General features: G+C 35.2%; 1 protein-coding gene across 1 annotated transcript in view; it reads left to right on the plus strand.

Moving 5' to 3' along the window:
- Positions 1 to 360: 360 nt before the first annotated feature.
- Positions 361 to 25,192, plus strand: part of kl-2 (dynein heavy chain 2, axonemal kl-2) — a 43,429-nt gene continuing 18,597 nt past the window's right edge. Inside the window, exons 1-29 of the mRNA XM_089081030.1 lie at positions 361 to 451; positions 2,600 to 2,658; positions 3,033 to 3,375; positions 5,348 to 5,614; positions 5,965 to 6,422; positions 7,757 to 7,893; positions 8,257 to 8,599; positions 9,066 to 9,585; positions 10,222 to 10,520; positions 10,808 to 10,953; positions 11,054 to 11,147; positions 12,246 to 12,416; positions 12,636 to 12,841; positions 13,554 to 13,851; positions 14,262 to 14,359; positions 14,409 to 14,536; positions 14,832 to 14,950; positions 15,391 to 15,505; positions 16,265 to 16,398; positions 16,475 to 16,668; positions 17,761 to 17,989; positions 18,084 to 18,235; positions 18,312 to 18,562; positions 19,452 to 19,674; positions 19,776 to 19,882; positions 20,647 to 20,818; positions 21,714 to 21,889; positions 22,579 to 22,741; positions 24,902 to 25,126. Of these exons, the coding sequence (XP_088937156.1) occupies positions 361 to 451; positions 2,600 to 2,658; positions 3,033 to 3,375; positions 5,348 to 5,614; positions 5,965 to 6,422; positions 7,757 to 7,893; positions 8,257 to 8,599; positions 9,066 to 9,585; positions 10,222 to 10,520; positions 10,808 to 10,953; positions 11,054 to 11,147; positions 12,246 to 12,416; positions 12,636 to 12,841; positions 13,554 to 13,851; positions 14,262 to 14,359; positions 14,409 to 14,536; positions 14,832 to 14,950; positions 15,391 to 15,505; positions 16,265 to 16,398; positions 16,475 to 16,668; positions 17,761 to 17,989; positions 18,084 to 18,235; positions 18,312 to 18,562; positions 19,452 to 19,674; positions 19,776 to 19,882; positions 20,647 to 20,818; positions 21,714 to 21,889; positions 22,579 to 22,741; positions 24,902 to 25,126 (5,918 nt within the window). The remainder of the gene's footprint in view (positions 452 to 2,599; positions 2,659 to 3,032; positions 3,376 to 5,347; positions 5,615 to 5,964; positions 6,423 to 7,756; positions 7,894 to 8,256; positions 8,600 to 9,065; positions 9,586 to 10,221; positions 10,521 to 10,807; positions 10,954 to 11,053; positions 11,148 to 12,245; positions 12,417 to 12,635; positions 12,842 to 13,553; positions 13,852 to 14,261; positions 14,360 to 14,408; positions 14,537 to 14,831; positions 14,951 to 15,390; positions 15,506 to 16,264; positions 16,399 to 16,474; positions 16,669 to 17,760; positions 17,990 to 18,083; positions 18,236 to 18,311; positions 18,563 to 19,451; positions 19,675 to 19,775; positions 19,883 to 20,646; positions 20,819 to 21,713; positions 21,890 to 22,578; positions 22,742 to 24,901; positions 25,127 to 25,192) is intronic.

Genomic DNA, 25,192 nt, shown 5'->3' on the forward strand with positions numbered 1-25,192 from the left:
TGATAAAACACATTAAATAATAAAAAATTCAATTATTCACAGGAATAATACAAATATTTTACGAATATTCTGCGATAAATCCTCTTTTATGTAATCGGCCATATAAACAGCTAGCCAGCGACGATATCTTTTGTGAAATATTGAGAACCCCTTCGACAACGAACGATCGGTCTCCAAAAGCCGATCTACTGCCGAGACCACTCCTCTTGCTCTCGAGCAACTTCGCGGTGGTGCTTCAGGATATCTACGGCGAAAACGCTGAAAGATTCGCTGCCGTAACAGTCGGACCGGGCGCATAAATCAGCTGCACAGTCTCGTGCGAGAGAGGTGACGACGCCGGCAGGCCACCCCGTCAATAAAATGCAAAGACGGAGAAATAAAGTTAAAGATAAGCCGCCCCCGGACCCACATCGAGAGTACTTGGACGCCGAGTTCAGCGATGAAGCGCCCAGTAAGATTTACGAGAAAAATATTAAACGCACCCACTTCACCGTTTCAACTTTCTCGATTTTCCGCTCCTTTCCCGGTTCCGCTTCTTCGTCCGCCTATTCTATTTTCGACACTTTCGGATACGTCGTTTTCAACTTCTCTGTTTCGTACGACTTCGTCGCGCAGCGTTCTCTAATTCCGCCGTTAAATCCGCCAAAGATGCTGCAGAATCGATCGTGCAACGAGCAACGTTCGCGCGTGAAGGGAATATTAAAATACTTTCGCTTTTCATGACTCTCGACAGTCCGATCTGTTATTCGCTCTTATCCCGATCTCCGCCTTTTCCAGATAACCACAATTTCCAATCTCCACAAAGCAACACGCTTATTCCATTACCTCTCTGCTTGATATCTGCTTGATATCTGTGATTGATACGTGCGACTGATAAATTTTTTAATACTTCATTACAGTGCGCAGTGCTGATTAATTAAGCAGGTTTATTTAATTCATTTTCTAGTTTACGCGAGTCGTTACGGTAGATATAATTTCCTCGATACTTCTGCAAATATTAACAAGGCAGCAATAATAACGACCACGTTAGCCATAATGCGGCTAATTTGAAGCACAAGTTCGCTCGACAGGGACGTGCTCGAATTTGGACACGAATTCGACGATGGCCGCATCCAATTTGCAATTACAATGGCTGCTTTGTTCCCGCGAGTGCATTCGGTAATAATAAATTCCATGATGAACTTTAAAGACGAAACAGATGTATGATTACGAGTCGAGAGGTACTTGATATTAACAAACCGATCATCATTTCAATTTCAACAATTTCAATAGTTATCACGTATCGTGCATAAGCTGGCCACTTGCAGCGATTAATCGGTCATCGCAGATTCCGCTCTGTTAGCCGATTCCTAATTTGTCCCTGGGATTAAGGCAATTTACCCTTCGGCCGTCGCTCGCTGGAAGATGAACCTAATTCGTCCCCTCGCGAATTCTCGTGGTACTTGCACGGTCCAAAAGTAGGTGAACTAAATAAACCGATCTATCGACAGGCTACCGGCGTTTATCCATCCCAACGCAAACTAATGTTATTACTCAAAATCTATTCTTCCTATTCGGACACGGTGGGATCTACAAATCCTTAATCCGCAAACAATTAACGTTACGTTACGTACGGATGATTGAGAATGGCGATTTTGTTCTTGGCGTGCTTGGCTGTAAAATGCTCTAATTAATTCACGAAGTAACACAAATTCAATTATTCATACGACGGAGTAAGCGTATACTATACTTTGACAGTGCATTAAAATGATAAAAAATTGCAGCGTATCTTTCAATTGCATCATAAATATATACATTTTAGAAAAATTTAATATACATAACATTTTATATAAATCGAATATATATTTTATTTTCTTTCATGATTTTAATAATACTTTTGTAAAAAAATGAAAACAATTGTCTCAATATAATAAAAAAATTTGAAAAATATTGGCACACTCTTTTCAAGTTAATTGTTAACAAAATCATAAAACTCTATTTAAGTTTATGTTCTCCTCACATTTTGCTAAAACACTTAATAATTTTCTTAATAACGATGATTTTTGAGAGAAGTACATATGATAAGTCGTTGCATGTTCCCAAAGAAGACATCGTCATATCTGCATAATGTCTACCATCATAGTGGAATAAATCGCCCCAACGTGGCCTACGGTAACGTTTCGATCGCGACACGACGTGTTTCCTCTTCCGTCGATTTACTAGCTACTCGCGATTTATAGTTCCTATTAGATTGCCAAGAGCAAAGGCATGGGCGGCGGCGATGGCCCAGCGATGGGACCGAGACCGGAGAAGGCCTGAGGAATGATATCGAAACGAACGAGAGATCCTCTTGGAACGAATGTCTTCTATTTAACCCGGATGGCGGATTTAGGAGGGCCCATCGCGCCGTTCCAATTGACGACTAACGAACGGCCAGTCCCGTGGAATTTGTTTCCTCTTTCCAATGCCCCTTATATTAATTACGAGGTCGCTTTTCCGACGGACAATAGACGTCGCACAGGGCGATCGCATTTTCAAAATCCACTTGTCGCAGTGGTAGCCGCGGCATCGCTCGCGATCTATGTCAAAAATTATTAAAAAGAGATGAATATTGTTGCAGGTGAAGAAGAGGAAGTGGACATACGACCGGTATATGAACCGGACGAATTAAACGAATTGGTACGTTCGTAAGTTAATACGCTTTTCCTCTAAATTTACAAAGAAATTTACAATTTCTAAACTTGTCTCGAGTACAATTTGTACAATTTCAAGATTAAATATTTACATTTTTGAGATGTTTGAGAAATGCCAGAGTGGTTAAAGTTTTATGATAATATTTATTCAAAGATTTATTCCACGAAGACATACATAAATGCATACATAAATATTTTTATCATAATTTTTATCATAAATGTAAGCATATAATTACATTTAAATGGTTTATTTATTGAAACAATATCTTTTTAGAAATAATATACTGTGCTGTTGAAAAATAAAATTGGATTTGGACTGATAACAAGAGTTCAGAAAAATATGACATGACCTTTTTTCAGATTCAGTGTGTTAAGGATATGACGACGCTGAGCGGTCTGACGGACGACGATTGGACGTGGAAATGCGACATGGACATCCGCGAGTTCTTCCACGAACCGAGCATTCCGGTCCTCTGCATTTATCACGTGAACGGCAGTCTGACCACAGAATTTTCATTTCCTACGGTGCCCGTGCACGAGCTAACCTACTTCGTGAGACAACCCAACGAGATCCTCCACCCGGAGAACTTTCACGAGCGCATTCTCTTCGGGTCGATGAACGATAGGATAGAGAGTCACATACTGAGCGTCATCCAGAACGTATTCGCGCCGATTTTCTTCGCAATTGAAACTTGGCCGGACAGTATCCTTCGCTACTGGTCCCGTCTCTGCTATCGCATTTCCGTCAAACTATCCAATTAATTTGCCTAACTAACGCAGAAAGTTTCGCGAGGTACGGGACCGAATGAGACGACACGAATTCGCAGGACGGGCGACGCCGTCTGTATAACCGGTAGGCCAACAGGAATAGCCCGCAAAGTTTCTTCATTTTTTCGCTTCTTATCTTTTTTTTTTTTTTATTTTGTCGTCTTGGTAAATAATGTACGTGTACAGATCGCGAGTTACGGAACTTTAATTGGGTCCAGACGCGATATCCCGTCGGTCTTCTCGTGGCTCCCCGAGTGACCCACTTGAGGTTGGGCTTCGTCGTGCAATGTAAATTCTGTTTAACTTTCAAATCCCGTTCCGTGCGCGCGCGCGAGACTGGTTGATTTTGTAGTGGGTGGTGATTTAAAGTTTTTCGCGGATTTAAATATACGTTTAAAAAGCTTCACTGGCGAAGGACGCCCAGGGGAGACATCGCGCGTTTTATCTCTCGCTTGAATCCATGATTCAATCCGATATATCTGTTCTGATATACGATCGATTTTTACGAAGCAATTTCAATCCAATCAAACCAATTGGGTTTTCGAGTATTCCGCCATAGACAATTTTATCGCGCAATTCTAATTCTCTTGTTTCTCACTGGGTAACACATATAATTAATTATCCCGTTTCCATTTTTTACATTTATATCTCCATTTATATTACCGTCCTCCTGTGATTATTATAATTGTTTACTTAAATTTCTGTTCGACACGCATCGACTGGCGTCCATTGTTTTTCATCAATCGGAGTAATAGGTAGTGAAAACGGTGCGGTGTCTTGTAATTTAGATGTCAATCGTATCTACCGAATAATCCTGCATACACGCGAGACGATCGATGAGTAGCCGCAGTTTCAATCGACAGCCGTGACAAAGGAGCTACGCCGGGCTAGTCTCACAATGCCAAGGGCGATCATCGCGAACGTCCATAGTTGCTCCGACTTAAGGTCATAACAATCTAACGTGATGACATTACCAAGTGAATTTCCAACTTTAGCGCTGCAATCCCGTTACCGCAACGCACGACACAAAGTTCCGGCCCGTCCGCGGGGGACGGGACAGGAAAGTGGAGACGCCTGGGAATTGCACGAAAGTTATTATTACCATAATTTTCGGCTAAATGCACTGCACAACTCACCGCCGCTGGTAAATCCAGTGATGTTTGCCCACGTACGCGAACGGGATTACTTCGCGAGTCGAGTTAGAAACGATTGCATTGCATTCGTTGGGAGCTACTTCATTATTTCTAATGGATCCTGAGCGGATTTTAACCGGATCGAAGCGTCGTTTTGCTAATTGTGTCAGAACGCCCAACAACTTTGCGCGCGCTTTTTATTATCCCGGACGTACACTCAGCGGTTATGGATTTACTGTTATGAGACTCATAATATTAACTTTTTTATTCCAATAAGCAGTGTAATTGATATAAAATATTTAACAAACGGTTTTACAGTTTTAAAATGTACATATCGAATGATCGGATTCAATGAAATATTCACAAAATACGCTTTTAAAAATCGTAAAAAAAAGTGTATAGTGCAATTTCTCGTATCAATTATTAAGATTTACATACGTTGTTTCACTTTAAGTGCAAAACCGTCAGGCTTTTGTATTCTTCCAATTTCCATATTCGATAAGATTTACAACTGCACGCGTCAATTGTATAAATTGATGTGACAATAACAATGTAGTCGATCACTTTCGATATACAGTGAGCAATTCGGCTCAATAAATCTCCATCAGCGGACGTATCGCGAGGATACATGCTACAATTCTACGTGATAGACACCGGGACAGCTTGAACGGTATAAAAAATGGTGGTATTGGGAACAGCGATAACGAGGTTCGGTGTCGTATCACGTTCCTGGATTTTCTTTTCCTTAATCGCACCGAAACACATGTGTGAAAGCGAACTTCTGCACCCAACTGGACACCTTCCTGTGCAATTTAACGGACCTCACGTACAAAATGCTGGGCTTAACCGTGATATATGTACCTCTGGAGAGTAGGGAGTTCACCGTGGAGGAGGGTAGCGCCGATAAGGAGTTGGTAAAGAGGTTGGAGGGTGTGGTGGCCCACTGGAACACCCAAATCAAAATAGCCCTCTCCGAGGAACAGGCAACTCCGCACGAGTTACTGTGCCTCGACGACGAATATGACTTCTGGACTTATCGATGTAGGTGCTTACTCTTGAGAAAAGACGTAGTAGCCGTGCGAAAAGAAGCGAGAGGATAGAATCGTTTCCCGATAATATATGTCCAGAAATTTCCTAGGAGGGACAAAAGTTTTTTTTAATGCATTTTTTTCCTTTTGTACCTCATAGAGTTAGAAAGAAACTCAATATCATCCAGAGTTTTCAATCATACAATATTCGTAGCACGCATAAATATAACATTTTTACTGGTTTATACATACGTCTGTATTTATAGATAAACAAATTAGAAATTTAAATCTCGAGGTTTTGAAAAATTGTACATAAATCGATTTACTATATTAAAAATTCATGCTTGTTTCTTTTTGCCATAGATGATAATCTATGCGGTCTGAGTCATCAGCTACATAACAATATGGTGGAGCTTATTATCGATATATTATTGGCTACGCAATCCACTTACATACGTCAATTCTTGATGTTGAAAGATGAGATCGAGCACAATATAATTGAAGCGAAATCGAACATTGAGTTCCTGAGCATTCTGAAGGACCCTTGTGCCGACTTGAAAACTTGTACAACTCCGGCGAGCGTGGCTCAATATCTGCCGAAAATGATGCATCTCTTCAGGACGATTTGGTTGAACTCTCCTTACTACAATACCCGCGAAAGGATAAGCAATCTCTTCAGCGCACTTAGCAACCAGATCGTCGTCATGTGCAAAGGCTTTATCGATCTGACAGAAGTATTTGAGGGAAAGATTAGAAAAAGTATGAAAATGCTTGATGATTGCATCAAATTATGTGAGGATTATGAAACGCTTTATCATAAGGTGAGTCTTGCTCCTTATACATAAGAATATTTCCACATATAATATAAAAATATGTATAAAAATACCGTATAAATTTTAAGAAATGCTTTTATAAAAATATATAAATATTAAAAAAATATTAAAAATATTTTTTATCGACTTTTTCAAGAAATTATTATTACATATTTTAACAAAAGTTTTATTTAACTTAAAATTCATTTTTAAGTTTCTAGAAAAAAAATTTAATATAATTTTAATTAATTTAATTCTGTTTCATTAAATTAAGTTATAATAAAAATCAGAATAAAACATTTGTGTAAGCTACTTGGTACATATTTATTTTAATAATTAATAAGTAAAAATATATTTCTAAAATAAAGTAGTTGTGAGCTTAAAAGGTGTTTTGCAACCATATATACATGAAATGTATTTAAAATAGTGCTTTATGCTGTCTGCAAATTCACCTTCCAGCCGGTGAGTTAAACTCCCATTAAATTATGTGTGCATAGCTACTTTAGCTACTTAGACTCCTTGTTGGACAACGAGGATGAATTTCTCCGTTAATGTGGAAGTTACAAAGTGATTTTGGTTTTCAGTAGTAATTATGATCAGGCATAATAATGCAAAGTGAAGCAAGATAACCGGCAATTTTCTATGAATTTAGAGTCGAACAAATAATTGCTTGTGATAACGCTTGATGAACTTAACTTAACGAGAAAGAGAGAGAGAGAGAGAGAGAGAGAGAGAGAGAGAGAGAGAGAGAGAGAGAGAGAGAGAAAATATATATGATGATCCACGAAGGACGCTTCTTGCAGAAGTACAAAGCGGCGAAAAAAAGCTTTTGCTTTAAGTGGAGATCGCAATATAACACTGACTTACGCTTTTCCCGGGGGCAGATAAGCTAGAATAGAGGTGGGAATTGGGAAACGATGTGACGCGCCGGCTCTTCCGACTACTTGTTCTCGAGTTGCGCTAGGGGTTAGTACGCCATGTGCCCGAAGGGATAGATGACACGACTTTTTAGACTTTTGTGCAGAAATCTGTGCAATCGCGGATTTTACGGAACGCATGTTCTCAGTCCTTGGCATTTTTACGTTGAAGCCTCTTAGTATAATATCTTGCATAGACGAATAATAATAATAAGATGTTTTTCCTAACATTTTTTTGACTCTCGCGTGATATAGCAAATCTTTGATTTCTTTCTATTTTATATCTTTAACAGAGTAGAGAATTCCAATACCAAGAATATCGCTGACTCCGATACTCAGTTAAAACAAATTTTAATTTGTACTTTTAATGTATTTGTTCATTGTTTACTTAAAGAAACAAACTCTTTTCAATATTTTCTGTTCTAGATCGCGAACGCTCACATCAATCTCACGTATCACTCTTGGAACTTAGACACAAAGAGCATATTTCGTTACGTCGATGTTTTTATCGACAGGTGTCAAGATATGATCGAGATTTGTCAAGCAATGATTGATTTTGCAAGGTTTAAATAATGTATAAGCAAGGATAAAAATACAACACTATCTTTATTTTTATTTCTTATTCATAAATATCTTTTCTCAAATTTGGCTATGTACATAGAAGAGTTAATTTTATACTTTACTTTTCTTTTCATGACTAACATAAGAAACATAGGAAACAATTTTATTCCAGCTCTTTTTTACAGGGCTGCTATTTTATAAAATATTACTGTTAAATAAATGTTACATAGTTTATCACATAATTTTAATTTTTACAAAATACAAAATTTTATAATTGGATTATTCTAGAATTAGAATTTATACAAATATTAATATTTTTATATCAAAGAGAATGCTGATTACAAATTCCAATATTATTTTTCAAGATTGGATGAGACTATTCAGATTTTAAGTCCTAAATTCGGTGGTACAAATGGCGAAGAGCATGAAAAAGTATGTCAAAAGATTGAGAAACTTTTTTATGACGCTTTGAGTAAAATCGAAGCAAATTCACACAAGATATTCGCCGTTCATGAATCTACATGGCACGACGATATGATCGTATTTCGTGCTGAAATGAGGGACTTAGAGATAATGATCGAAAACTTGATAGCCATCGTCTTCATGAACGTTAATAATATTCAAGAAGGAATCGAGAATTTATGGAGCTTCTACAATTACTTCAATCGCAAGAATTTGCAATTGTTATTTGATAGCAAAAACAGTAGCGTAAGAAGAAATCAATGATTTGTAAACACAAGTTATTTCTAAAAAAAAGATTAAATCAGTTATAATAATCTTGATCTTATTTTAAAAATAAATTGTTAAAGATGTTGCGGAAGCAAAAGACATTTTTCACAAAAAAATTAATCATATAAATAATTTATCAATTTATTAATTTTAAAATAACTTTTTATTTTCGAAAAACATAAAACAACATTTGCAAAAGTATTTTACATTTAATACAAAATTTATTATTTTAATTGTAAATTGTAGTATTTGTATAGTATTTGTAGAAAAAAATATCAAATTTATATATAAAAAAGAAAGAATTTAATATATATATTGCTTTATAATATATATTCTGTTTAAATGACAAATAAATTATTTTAACATTTTACATATTTTGAAATAACTAAAATCATTTTTAAGGTCATCAAGCAATAAGTAACATTTAAAATTATTAACTTTCAAGGTGTGGCAGATTTTCGCCGACGATATTCAACGGACGAAGCAGGAGATCTTGAACGAGAAGAAAGAATATTCTTCGATCGCGCCGTATTACGCCGGCAGAGCGTTGAATCTTCGTTTGAAAAGTGACCGCCTGTTATCGACGCGAAAGATGCTGGAGACGGCTGAGTGGATGCCTTATTGCAGTATGAGTGAGGAGATCTATCATCAGGAAGACATCATGATCAGATCTATTGAGGAATCCATGAAAGGTCTGTACGTAAAATGGCTGCACCATGTCGGAGAAAACCCACGCGCGCGACTCGATCGCTACCTGATGCGGCATAGCGACAGCAAACCTGGTCTACTCGAGTCTAACATTGACTCCAATATCCTGAGTCTCTGCCACGAGTGTTCCTATTGGATCAGCTTGAAATTTAACATACCTGTGCACATACAAATAGTATACGACAAGTGGAATACGCTGCATTTTGTCTACGAGAGTGTTCTAGCCGTCACTCTGGCATATAACAAGATCATCGAAGGTTTACCGTTTACAATAATTATTTTTTACAATAATTATTTTATCGAATAATTATATGGGATAAATTGTAAAAGAAAACATTAGTAAAGAGTTCTTTTCGTCAAAGCGACGAAATATGAATATGTCAGCAAAATTTTAACCATATTTCAATTATAAATTGTTATAATGAAATTTATTTTATGAAAAAAGTTAAAAATGAAAAATAATATTTTATTATATTTAAATAATTATAATAGAAATGAGATATTTTATTTACATTTATTAAATTTTTTTCAAAAATATATGTGATCGAATTTTTTATTAAGGAATTTTACATTTTATTCTGTATTGCAATTTTTGGAAATTATTTTAAATTTTATACAAACAACTTATACAAAATATTGCATTTTATAATTTAATAAGTATATCCGTATGTATATGAATAATGAATATACAGTAATTAAATTTATTTCTTCTAAGCTACGTTGAAAAAGTATTTCGGCTGAAATGTGAGTGCTTATGCAAATATCATGATGACACGATTCAAACAGCGTATATGTCCGTAATGCGCGCGATGAAAGCGACATTCTCCGTATTTGCAGTCACACGCGATGGTAGCGAAATATTCTTGCAACGTAGCGAAACTTCTATTTTTCAGCATTGTCGCTGACAGAACGTGCGCTGTTTCGCGAATTAATTCGGCAGCTCGACCGGAAGATCAATCCCGGCTTAACCAAGCTGACGTGGAACACGGATTACGTGGACTCGTACATCGAGAATTGTTTCAACGAAACGGTCAATGTACGCTTAGACTCTCTTACCTCGTCCATGTGCGAAGTCCATATAAATTCATACAATATGTACGGTAATCTCGTGGTAAAATTTAATTTTGCACTGTCCAAGAGAAGTTTCGTTCGCTATCTACCTGCATTTGAACAATTAATTATGGACCTCTGTATAACAGAATAATCTGCAGAAACAGAATAATCTGCAGAAACAGAATAATTATTATGTGGACACACGTGTTTGTAGAGGCGAGATGTCAAGATATTGATCCCAATAGCATTAAGTCACATTACATTTATTTCTTTCAAAGAAATTACCATTTCCTTTTTGCTTTCTTTTCTTCTGGGGTTATAGCTTCCAAATCGACCAAAATTAAACACGATCAATTTTCTTATTAAAATAATGTTGTGGCACAAATTAAATAATAAATAAAGACATTCAATAATTAATTTTTTTAGCTTCAAGAATTCATCGATACTTTTAAGAATTTGAATTTTGAAATTGTAAGAATCTGCGAGAACATTTGCAACACTCCAATGATCAAGATAAGGGTTAATTACACGTACACATTGTCTGCATTGGAGAAGGAACTTTTGCACGTAAGGTAGGATTTCCATTTCGCATTGTGCAGTCGCAAATTCAGGCGCGTGACTGAAACTTACCGCTTGGTGAGCGAGCATCGGTCGAACTTTCTCACTTTCCAGAGACGAGGCGTTCCAAGTTATGACTCAAAGACTCGATATGATATTTCTGTACGTCATGGAGATTTACGAGGGCTTCAAGAATGTGATACAAGAGGTATAGCTTTCTCGGTGCAACTATGAAACTTGATGAAATATGCCATATTTTTATCACTCTAAAAATAAAAATGCACTTTTTATTTTAATATTGTATATTGAAGATTGCTGTCTGTATTATCATTCTAGAAGTCATTTTTATTTATGTATACAAACTTGCATCTGTATCGAAAGTCATATTTTTCACAAATTTTTTTACCAAATTACTTTTAAAAGTTTATGGCAAATTATGTAATTTTAAATGTTTTCTATAAACTTTTGAGTAAATGCCGCAAGGCACTGCTAGTTTGCTAGTTTGCGGCAAATTTCTGACGAGTTGTGTCAGAATTTTTTCTGTAAAGTCTACGCAAACGTAAAAATGATCAAATAACTTCGACGAAAGAACATCCGTGAAGGAAACGGATGTATGTTGCACACCCTCAGGCTACACAAAGCAATTCTCCAACTAAAGTTGGAGAAGTAAGGAACGTACTTATGGTAGATTCGTGTTATGATATGTCGCTCTGTAACGTGACTGCCACAATATGCACGTAGTTTCTCAGTTAATTCAAAAATTCTCAAAAAATTACAAATTCATTAAGTAAATACTCTGTGAAAGATATTATTTATTATTCTCATATTAAATTTATTCTAATTTATCAATAAACAGATTGAGTTATTATCAGATATTAATTATATAAAATAAAAGTAAATCATATATATATATATATAATATATAAACCAATATTTATCGATCATACTTCGATTATACTTTTTCAATAATTAGTGAAATATGAATTAAAAATTATTAATCTCGACGGTAAAAACTAATATTTGCCATAATAAAAATTTAACTTTATAAAGCTTAAAAATTACAAATTGTTGTAAATTGCATATTATTTATAAATTTTGGTACACTTAATTTAGTTACGCTGTATATAAAAATTTCTTTATATACCTGTGTGTTCAAATTTTAATTTATTTTATTAAATTTTAATTGATTTTATAAACCTTCTATTTTTAAAACTAAATATCTCATGTATAAAAAGAAATTAATTTTCCAATATGTTTCTTAAATTGATTGATATGTTTAATTTCATTATTGCTTCTTTCTTTTCAGAGTTACATGGAATGGAAAGGTTATTTAATGAAAATCGATATCCTAATTGAAGAAGCTATCAGATTGTGTTTAAAGAATTCTTTGACCATCATGTTCGAAACTCTTCATGGTACTGACACGACAGAACCTTCACCTCTTCTATTAACGCAAGCAGATATTATCGATAACAAAGTATGTCCATAACTATGCATAACATGTATAACATTCCATGCAAGTATTACTTACGTTGTTTAATCATTAAGTTGTTGTGCATATAGAATGGTAATAATAATTTAACATTTTATAATTTGACAACATGTCAAAAATATCTTAACTAATTATTTTATAAAAAAATTTATTTTAAAAAAATATAAAAAAACATGAAAAATTCTAGTCTATTAATTTATTTAGATAAACTTTATGCCGAATCTCCTGGAGATAGCCACAGTGATAGGAAATATTTTAGATATTTTGTCAGAACCCTTAAAAGATATCTCACGACTAGTTAAGAAGTTCCAAATGCTTTCAGAGAAGGATTTCTTCTTTTACAAATTGTATAACCAGGACAAAGAATTGATTGAACTCCAACAGAAACTCAATAATGGTTGTATAAATTTGTAATTCATAAAAATTTGTCTTCTTGCATTTTATTTCTAATTACATTTGCATTAATTACATTTTGTTATATTTTGTCATATTAAAATTAATTTTCTAATTATCTTTAATTATGTTTAATCAGAAATCACCTTTATTTAGCTAAAATTTCAATTTCAATATAATTTTCTAAAATCTAATAAAAATATCTTATTGCATTATTAATATATAGTATCAATTCAATATTAAGTGATCCAATATTATTTTTAACTTTATCCCACATTAGCAAGATGAATATAATATTAATTTATTAATTTGTAGAAGTAAATTATTGTTTTGTTCACGTGCAAAATTATCTCAAAACCTGGGAATTTTTCAAAGAGGTATGGGAGGTGAATAAAGATTTATATATTCAAAGGTAATAAATATTGCAATAAAAAGTATTCCATATTTAAAAATAGTCTTTTTGCTTGTAATACTTTGAATCATTTTTTATTTTTTACAATATCTATATTTAATTATATATTATTTAATTTAAATAACTTACAATTGCTGATGTTTAGAACTATATTAAGTTTGTTTAAAAATATTATAATTTTATTTTTATAAATATTTTTAAAGAATTAATAAATAGAGAGAAAATTAATAATATAATTTTAATATAATATAAAATATTTATACAATTTAAGTTTTTGCTTGAAACTATTATTGTTTATCATTTATTTTGTAAATTAGATTCGAAAAATTAAAACCAACGGCGGCATCTTTTGATATGCACATAAGTAAATACTTCGATATGATGAATAACGTCCAACTACAGGAAACGATGACGACAGTGCATTTCCTAGATATAAATTTTGATGGATTGAAAGCCACTATCATCGAACATTGTTCAATCTGGCAACAGAAACTCACCGCACTTTTGTTACGCATGACCGATGCAATGGTCGACCACGTTTATCATTACATCGTTGAAAATTCCACAAAGTTAGTTGCCCGCATGCGTTGTTATTCAAAGCGAAAAGAAGATTGCGTTGAAAATTGAAAAAAAAATGTGATATGAAAAGAGGATTGCAGAAAAAAATATTTTATATCTCAAAGATTTTTATTCGTATATTTCTAGTTAATAGTTTTTTGCGAAATGATGAACGGAATTAAAAACATCAAATCATGTCTGTCGTTTTTACGGATACAATTATTTACGAGCAACATAAATTATTAACAAAATTTATATTTAAATGTTCATTACAAAATTAAATTTGAAGAGAAAAACATACAAATTTATTTTCCACATTCCTTCAATTTGGAAAATAAATTAACCGCAGGTCGCACATCATTTTCGTTTACCTATTACAATGCTGAAAATTTCTGTGTAGGGTGTTCGCGTGATCATCTATTCCGTTCTATTGCATAATTGAATTTTTCAGTTATATTCGTTTTCAGTTCTCGATCGATACTATTAATGTAAATTTCCTCAAGCTGAGCGGAACATTGGAGAGGCGTTGCTCGCGAGGCGTTACTCCCATAAATCCTGTCGCGGGGTCTTTTTGAATTTCGAGCTGAATCGTACGTGAATTCATTCGTTTGCAGAATAACGAAGGAACCGACGGATCTCATCAGCATGCAATCCGCGCTGCAATTGTTCGAGAGGCTCACTGCCGAGATTCCGAAAGAGGAGGAAGAGTTTCCCAAGATCCAGGAGCAGTACCAAACTTTGGGTAAACCTCTAAATGTTTCTCCGTGCTAAATAAGGAGGTCGATGCGCCATAAAATCGGCGGAGTTTAAGATCCATGTATTATTGCTCAGGAATCTGCAATACAAGCTACAAGTTTTGTAAACGCCTTAGCTGCTTTGCTAGAGATATGAATTTTAACTTCAGATTTCAAAATTTATTACAGTAAATTCTTGAACAAATGTTAATTATTGTGATCTATTTACATTTATGTAATTATCTAATAACAATTTTACAATTTTTTACAATACATCATGGAAGAACACCTAATTGTTTTCAGAAAAATACGAAGTACCGTTGACTTATGAGTTCAAGAGAAAATTAAAAGACATCGACCGCTCTTGGGCAGCTTACTTGGAGTTACTTGCCACGTGCGAAGTTACTTTGCTTGAAAAAAAGGTGCGATATTCCTTTGGTAAAAGAAAACTTCTAGAAACTTTGTAATAAAAAATTGAGTCGCGTTGGCATCAACGCTAACTAAAAAGAAAAATGAGATGTCAATTAATACTTTCCCAATTTTTTGACGTTATTTCATCGCTGTACTGGAAATTCTTATATAATTTGAAAAAAATCAGTTTTACATAATAGAAACATACATATAGGAATATTTTGAGTATAAAATCGATGTTATATTTAATTTAAAAAGCAGAAAGAAAATGTAAATTTTCTACTTTTATGTTTATAAATGTTAAAAAAAAGTTAATTTAATTTAATTAATTATTTAATATCATTACAATTGCACATATAAAGTAACATCAGAATCTAGAAATTTTTAGATTTTCTATGCATGAATATTCAAGTAATAACTCGAGTTATCTTTTTAACTATCAATGTTGTAGGAAGAATTTAAGCAAACGTTATTGACCGACGCGACAATGTTCGAAGAAGATGCATCCTCTTTGCTCCGCAGATTTAATGATACTGGACCTTTCACGTCCGACTGGAATTCAAAGGGTAAATTGGTTTACATGTTCTTATACAATGTGTAAATCCGCGTTCGTTGTGAGATAGTGTCGAGTGCATAAATCAACTACCATATCTTTTCGAGCACTCCTCTAAGGATATCACGTATATCTTGTCTTAAGTTATATCTTGCAATCTATAATGAATTTTCCTGACAATGAACAATATGAAACAATATCCATGATTTTAAGTTTTAACTTTATTTGAAAAGTATTAATTAAATAAGAAAAAATAAAAAAAATAAAAATTTAAATATAAAATGCACAGAATATCAAAGGACAAATTTTTAATAAAAATAATACAATTTTTTGTCATGAATTCCATAGTTTAAAAGAGTTTATTGTTAACACAATAATAGTATTTATTTGTAATATTACTTGCGTAAAAATTTCAAAAGATTAGAACAAAAATCCTAACAATTGCCTTTTCTGCTGTAGAATGCAAGCATTCCATTTATTCGCAGCACGTTTTTTGCACGGCGTTCAACTGTTTGAAATGCGTTTGTCGATTCTGGACTGATTTTTTTACGTGAATTTTGCTTTTATAAACACACGAGCAATCATTATGATAATCTCATGTATACTCAGACACGTATGCTAGAACAAGCATTTAGTAAATTTAAATATAGGAACTTGATCACGGAGAAATAAATTAATAAATTTAAATAAGTAAATTAATACTGATTCATCTGGAATAGTATTTTATTTTATTTAGTTAATACAGTTGTTTATTATTACGTCACTGTTACAGACGCTTTAAATTGGTTAGCTTTCTTCTGGAAGGAAATATATTCCTTAAAAGACAGAGAAAACCTGCTAAAGTCACGGCTGACGATTTTTGGCATAAGTTATCCTGATTCTCAAGAACTTGCACAACTCGATAAAGTAAATGTCATTCGTATATCCCATTCGTATATTCTTTGCCTCTGCGTGCTTATTCGACGCTTTTCTACTTGCAAAGGATGTAGCTATGATCGAATTGGTGTGGCAATTGACGGACGAATGGAATGACGCTTGGGAACGCTACAAAACCGGAAATTTCTGGACGATAGAATTGGAAGAGATGGACACAACCGCTAATCTCCTCCTCCGGAAACTCACGAAACTCTGCAAGGAGCTCAAAGAAAAGAATTGGGAGATCCTCCAAAATACCAGGTGCGATTCAGTTGTAATCCAATTTCGAACGCGCGGTAAATATGTGCCGTACTCGTGCATTTTTCACGAGGCACAAAGTAGTATTTGCAAGCCATCCTTTAGCATGATGTCAATTTATCGCGAAACTGGTTTTCGTTAGAAACCAGTCGGCCGTGTATAAACTGCGTCCGTACGAGAGATAGCCATTTTTCAAAATGACAGCAAGATGAGAGGGATCGTGTGCGGGGACCGTAATTGACAGTAATTGTTGATGATTGGTCGTAACATCGAATATCGAACATCGTACCGAATGGATTTGAAAGCTTTTTGCGAGCTATTTTTTTATAGCATATAGCGAGAAGGCTAAAAAAAGATTTGTCGATTTGGGAGATACATATGTAACGACGATTAAACAATGCCGATGAAGACCGAACGTTTTTTTTTTACTTTTTTGTTGGAAAACAACAAGTACTACATACTGAGATACCTATGCAGTATCTCGTAACTTATAAGAAATAACACGAAGGACAGAAAATGCTTAATCCCACGTGTTACATAGCGGCACTTATTAACCTTTGCACCGCTAAAGCGCACGGCTTACGGGAATTGCCGAGCATACTTGTGCCACTCCTTTCGACGCTACTTTCTGAAACTAACGAAGTGCACGTTCTGTAAATGGCTGCGTAATTTCTAGTAGCTAAAATTTAACTTATTTTACTAAACAAAGAAAAATGAAGAAAGGAAACATATGCACAGAATTCATTGTTCAGTGTCTACAGAAGATAAACATTTTGCATATAGAAGTTCCACGCAAACTTAAATTTTAAATATTGCAAATTTCTTTCTTAAATTCTTTTTTAAGTAATTTTAAATTTAATTTTTAATTCTTAATATAAGTTTTGTAATATCTTTACAAGTAACATAATTATAATAATTAATATCAATAAATTATTATAAAGTTACAAATAAAGGACATCTTTAAATTGTAAAAAATCCTTTATATTCCTGTTTCTCTAAATTAAAAAAAATATATACAGTTAAAAATATATAACAGTTATATATAAAATTATTCTTTTTATATAATTTTTAAAATATTAAAAAATATATATTTAGGATGAGAATCGATAAATTTCGACATACGTTACCGCTAATAACGGAACTAAAAAATCCAGCAATGAAACCGAGGCATTGGAAACGAGTTAAAGATACGATTGCACAAGACTTCGACGAGATGTCAGAGGACTTTACTCTAGATGCAATTATTAGAATGCAAATGCATAATTTTGCGGAGCAGATCAGCGAAATCTCTAACGCGGCCACAATGGAGTTCGCCATTGAAACTGTAAGTCATCGTTAATTATAAGAGTCACAGTACAATCAACAAAATAATATTCTGCGGAACAATTATTGTGAGTTTAATATGACAAATATCTCAGGGACTCCAACATATTAAACATTTTTGGGAAACAATGCCAATTACGATGGTTCCGTATAAAGATAAAGGAATATACAAGTTAAAAGGTGTAGATGAAATAATTCAAACTTTGGAGGAACATCAGGTGCAACTTTCATCCATGAAGTCAACGAGGTACATTGCACTTGCTAAACCAATTTTTACATCTCTAATGATACTACATTAAATAGGCTATATTGGATTTTCCCAGGTTCGTAGAACCATTCGCCCGGGAAGTCGACTACTGGGAGCGGGTACTATCGACGATCGGTGAAGTTTTGGAAATGATGTTGGTAGTACAGAAAGGATACATGTATCTCGACAATATATTCACCACCGAGGACATCAAGAAACAACTCCCGAAGGAGACGAGCGATTTTGACAAAGTGACAAGCGAGCTGGCTGAGCATACGTCAAGGATGGCTTCCCATGTTTTGGTGTTGCCAGCCACTCATATCCCACGTATGTATTATCAAAGAAATGCTACAAGAAAGATCTTATCGCATTATAACACGAAATCTATTTGACTGCATTTTTTAAAAGAACTTGTATAAATTGTTTTCGCATATATAAATATACGCGTAATCTAATTTTTTAAAAAAATTTGTTAGATACAAAAATATTCATTCAATTTAATATTATATATTTGTATAATAGTTGTACTTATATATTAAAATCTTTAGGTGATTGCAATTCTATTTGCAAAAGGATATAATATTAGATATATGTTATCAAGATGTTGTTCTCTTTTTCATATTTCGCAATTAACGTACATACTTAAATTATTGTTGTAGTTTCCATTATCCCTTATTATAACTTATTCCTATTTTGTGTTATATTTTAACTTTTAACAATTAAATTATTCATAAAATTAAAAACAATTTAACAAAAATTTAGAAAGTTAATAGAATGTTGCAATTTAATAAATTAATAAATAAAAATTTCTTGCAGTATTATAAATATTCTTCAGTTATAAGGCACTCCAAGCAATTTTGCTAGAAAAAAAGCGTTTGTACTGAGTATATTTGTAGAGTATGATTAATTAACTGAAAAAAAAAAGGATTATTAAATCAGGTATTTCATATTTACCGTGCACGATCAGCCTGAGCGTTAAACTAGAATTAAAATTAAGCTAGAACCGAGCCTGGGTATTAATGTAAATGGATACGTACAAACCATCTGTCCGTTTCCGGCGCTAAAAAAAAGAAGACGGAGAGAGAAAAAATGAAAAAAAGAGGATAAAAGATCGAGCGACGAGTCGACGCGTACGCGTACTGTAAAATAATGTAAATCTATTCTATTGAAAGCATTTGCATTTTTTCTCCGCTCACCATCATGGGAATCCTGTTAGCTGGCTTGCTGGAAGTCCTGAACAAACTCAACGACAAGTTGGAGGCGTTGCAACTGGCGCTCGAGCAATATCTGGAGACGAAGAGACGCATATTTCCAAGATTCTACTTCGTCTCGAACGATGATATATTGGAGATTCTGGCCCATGCTAAACGGCCGGACCTCATGCAGCCGCACTTTAGGAAGCTCTTCGCGAACATCAAGTCCTTGAAGCTTGCCAAGGTATTCACCGCCGTCACTCTCTCTCTCGCTCTTGTTTCGTTTGCGTAAACGCATAAGCCCCGAGACTTTTGATATCGCAATTTTTCCATCGTTAGTCGTTGACTGGAAAACATGTGGCTGACGGTATGTACTCAAATGATGAAGAATACATCGAGTTCAACGAACCGGTTCTCTTGGAAGGTCAAGTCGAATATTGGTTGTGTGATTTGGGTGAGTTTATTTTTCTTTTTTAACAAGTTTTTTAGATAGAAATAAAGTTATCAAATTTTCTTAGAAAATAAAATAAAACAATAAAGTATAATAAATAAATGAATTATCTAAACGTAACACGGAACATCAAAAGCGATTTGCAACCATCCCGATATAATCTTAAAATCCGATTATCTTCTATGACAAATGCAGTAGTAGTTACTATTCTACGAGTATAGCATTATCCCCATAAATCCTATTCTCGACTATCACATCGAAATCTACACATGTGAACGCGTGCGCATTGAAGAAATATGTATGCGGAAATTTGTAAGATCGTAAATTGCTCTTTGCAAAATCGAAAATGACTTTCCCATCCATTTGAAATATGATGATAGACGACAAACTTCTTTTGTATGCATATTGTAGAAAACCAGGAGAAAGATCAGCGACGTGTAAACGTGAACTCATCAAATATTTACAATATCCTATGGTATGCTCTGAGCGCAAGCACTGAGTGGCGTTTACAACAGTGCACGTTCGGGCGCTGCGTAAATAAAAGCCAACGTGGAAAATTGCCCATAATTTATGCTCAATTCCGACGTGGTCCTCGCTCACCGTAAATTACCTAGCGCGTAGCAGCGTGCAACTTCGATTTCTGTTTGCGAAAGATAAAAATGCGCGAACGAAATAGCACGGGGAATCGGGGAGACGGGGGGGGGGGGAAGGTAGATGATGAGAGGGTAGGATAGCGTGCGTGAATAAAACGTGAGTGGCAATTGCAGAGGCCGCGATGAGGGTGACCCTGCGCGAAGTGTTGAGGCAGTGTCGGACAGCGCTACGAAAAATGCTCGCGAAACGCGACAGGTGGGTGAAAGAATGGCCGGGCCAGCCGGGCATTACGTCCACTCAAATCCAATGGACGAGCGACTGCACGCGCACCTTGCTGTACTGCAAGTGAGTATCCTAGCTTGCCTATGAGAAATTTAGCTACATTAGTTATGGAACGTGAGGCGGACAGAGCCGTTGGAGGTGACTCGAGCTTGAAGCTGAACTGTCGGCCGAAAGGCACGACGCGGCGGCTCGGAAAGGGTGGAAACGGGATAAACGTGAGGGCGGCTCTGATGGACACCGAGGCGGGAATGGGACAGCGAGATGGTGATGTACGGGGCGAGAAAGAGCCTTCCCACCGGGGGGGGGAGGGGAAAGGATGGCCGAGGGAGACAGGAGACACGGCAACTCTAATAAGAGAAATTTTGCATATTCTACGTCGTACGATCCGGCGACGGCACCTCGGGCAGCACTCTTCCTCCCTCATTTGCATATACTAGCCGTACCGCGAATAATTTAACCCATACCTACGGACCAAGCGTATCCCTACCTACCGAATAAAATCCCTCCCGTCCCGGGTAGCTCTTGTAATGCTCGTGTTACACGAGGCCCAACGTATCTTTCCTTTGCACGGGTGCCTCGGAAAAAAAGATGCCAAGGACAGCGCACGTAGTCGGAAAAATAGGGACGAGCTGGGTGCGTTGGATGGCGCAAAACAATATTGCTAAAAGTGCATCGCGCCCTTGCTATGCCACCTCATTGCTCTTATTTTGCTCTTATTTCAGTTGACATGTAAACCTTACAAAAGCACGAGGAACTTACGTTAATAATTCTGTAAAAAATAAGTTACAATGCTCACATTACTTTAACAATATCTTTGAAGATAAAGTGTAAAGATATAATTTGTCTCAAGGTATTTTGAAACTCTTGAATGAATAAATTACAAAATGTAGCGTAGAACGGTATATTGGTATAGCATACATTGTATTTTTTAATCCAATTAATTTTGTTTATCCTTAAGAATGGCAAACTCAAGGAATCCGTTGCGAAAACTGAGGAAGAAGCAGAATCAGGCATTAGACAAATACCTGGAAGCTATACGAAGCGATTTGAGCAGACTGAATCGATTGAAGCTCAAGGCTATCATCGTTATCGAGATACACGCGAGAGATGTCATCGAAAAGATGTATAAACTGCGTGAGTTGAATTCGATTCATAAGTTTTATCTCTAGAATTATTCTTTTTATCTCCATTCAATATTCGTTCTCCACGCGTTTGTTTTACAAACGTGTACTCAATGTACATGCGGATGTAACCAACAATTTACGGACTTTATAGGACCATGTGACGCAACCGCATCACGTTTTGGCGTTATATCGTCGGTGATATGATGCGCTATAGTGAGGAAACGCCAGCGCGTTCTCTCTCGTAAATTTGTATATTGATAGTATCTCGAAAAAGGATGCTCCGAAAAATATACCCGTATGACAGAGATGATTTATATTTTCAAAGAATATAAAATCAGCAAAAATATGCTTTGAGAAAATCATGTTTTTTCCCCAATACATAATTCTTTAATTTTCCAGATTCTCTCATTTTCTTTCGCAATTTTGGTTAAGATATGAATAATCAATTTATGATTAAAATTGACGTTTAAATTTTTGATGCAAAAATTACAGCATTCTTCTGAGTGTGTCTTTCTATTTCCGTAAATAAAATTATAAAATAAAATATATTAGATTTTTTGTAATGCATATTAATAAAACAGTGCTTTGAGTTAGATATCATTTCCTAAATTATTTTATTCTTTTCTCTATTAATTTGATCTAAGGGAAAATAAATGGGAAATTGAGAAAAAGTAAAAAGAAACTTTTCAAATTTTTCAGATTGCAAAGATGTATCTGATTTCGAATGGCTGTCGCAGCTAAGATTTTATTGGGATACAGATATCGACAATTGCGTTGTGCGACAAACAAATACCCATTTCATATATGGTTACGAGTATCTGGGTAATACGGGGAGACTTGTAATAACTCCGCTGACAGATCGGTATGTTTTTCGAAATATTTTACTTAATGCAAAAAATTAATAAATGCTAATTTTATAATTGTTATTTTGAGTATTTTAAGTTTAAATTTTTCTCTTTATCAGTTATTTAAAAAATTGTTTTAATTTATTTTTTAAATGGAAATTTGATTCTTTGTCAATTTAACTTTTTGATAGTTGAACAATTATTTTCATTATAATATAAATTTGTTTAATTGGTAATTACATACAAAAAGTAAAGCTTTATGTAATTTCAAGTTTCAAACAAAAATGCTTCTTACAAAGCTATCATAAAAAATAAAATAATAATTTTATCGAGATGCACTTTACAGCCAACTCGCTATAATTCTTTGTATCGCAACTATCCGAACGAAATATATCGTCGTTTAAGTGAATTTGTATGGTAAATACGAATAATGGCATACATATATGCACCCGATTGCGAAACCATTTGCAAAATTACTTTGTGACGTTACGTTACGACGTATTTAGTCGGTCGCTGTACTCCGTCCCGTTTAGCAATGTTGAAACAAGTTTCTCAGTGGTTATCGCTCGTGCGCTATAGTTAGTCACGTAGTTGGCACCAGATCGTGGCCAGCCGTAATTTCGTCTGTCACGCGCGTAGGTAACACACGACGGCGCGGGTAATGCTTACTGTTCGACACATTGGCGATGTAATACAATCCTGGTTAGGTCAGCGGGGCTGACGATTACTGCGATTGCTTGACGCCGCTCTGCACATGTCCGATTAGGTAAAGTTTTAAGTGCGCTGTTGTATTTAATGGGGGAACTTCCCGCGATACTGATCACACCAAATAGCTCACGTTACATGATTAAGGCGAGGTCGCAAACTCGTGATATACTTATCGCACATCATACTTCACGTAACTAGTTATATCTTAGCGCGGGAACAATGTCATATGCCGCGTGTGGTAGGAACAGTGCAGAATGAGTCCTTTAATTCAAACAAGCTCCAAGGTGTGTTCCTCATACTCGCAGAAACTTTTGTATACTTAAATTCGATACACAACTGAATTACGAAGGGATGTAATTTAATTATAAATATAATAAACTGTAAGAGAGACGGATATGTTATTTTAAAATAATTATATAATTAAAGTGATTACAGTGGACAAAGAAACTTGTCAGATATCTAAATAATTAAATTATAATATGACATATCGGAATTTGCAGTATATTTAAAATTAATTGAATCCTGCAAAATATATCGAAGAATGATGCAAAATATTCGTCGTAAAATGCCTCGTGTGTCGTGTATCTCGCGGAATCGCGTAACTGAAGAGTTCGCACAGATGCAATTTTGGTTGATGCGGCGCGTAATATCGCGGATACGCGTGGCCATATAACTTGACGCAGCCCTTGATGTAATATGCGATGTAATGACAATGCGATGCGACCTCAAGAACGGTTTCGAAAGGAGGACACTTCGCGCGCCGCGACATCAAAGGTGTACATGAAACGAGCGACATCCGCCCGTCGCTATTTAACGTTGTATCGATTTAATCGCGATAAAAGGCTACCGCCCTCGTTGCTTTAATTTATAGACGGCGATTGCCATCTCGATACGTTTGTCCGTTCTCGCGGTCTTAAGAATTTGTCTTGCGAAAAGAAGACAACGCGCTCCACTTTCCGACGGCGTTCCGAGCATGCAGCAGCAAGCTCTCAATCTTCCCTCCGTGCTCCCCCCGCTCGAAGGTGGATGAACTACCCTCCTATGTTTCGAATAGACGCATTAAATCGCAAACCGCGTCAGAGCATATGCACACTCTCTGATGTATTCCTCGAATCGAATGCCAGAATTGCAGTTGTGCGTTTCTAGGAATATGACCCTGATAGATGAGATATTTCGCCAATACGTCGTAAATGAAGATATTCGCTGTGCCTGTATGCGCGAGGAACATAATCCTCGAGTTCAATAATATATATATATATATATATCTATGTTATCATCTGAACATGAATTTTGAGATTTATTTTAAAATATGTGCAAAATAATATAATATATAATTGTACGGTTTCGTAATCGCGCTCTATGTGAGAGTATTTAAAGCGCTCTCATCTGTTAATTTTACATTTCCACATATATCACGTATTATCGCGTATTAAATAATGAAATAACTCTTCGCGTTATATCTCATGCAGATGTTATATCACGTTGACAACGGCTCTTCATTTGTACCGCGGTGGTAGCCCAAAGGGACCTGCGGGTACTGGAAAAACTGAAACGGTAAAAGACTTGGGAAAAGCGCTCGGTTTTAACGTAATCGTGCAAAATTGTTCGGAAGGGCTTGACTACAAAAGTATGGGCAGATTATTTTCTGGTCTGTCGCAAACTGGTGCCTGGGGATGTTTCGACGAATTCAATCGGTGAATACTCTTCAAAATTCTATATTCGTAACAACGCAAATCTTATCAAACCTTTTCCAAATTCGT

The sequence above is a fragment of the Pogonomyrmex barbatus genome, unplaced genomic scaffold (assembly GCF_055798465.1).
Source record: "Pogonomyrmex barbatus isolate J1 unplaced genomic scaffold, ASM5579846v1 scaffold1, whole genome shotgun sequence".
In the NCBI taxonomy this organism is placed as follows: Eukaryota; Metazoa; Arthropoda; class Insecta; order Hymenoptera; family Formicidae; genus Pogonomyrmex; species Pogonomyrmex barbatus.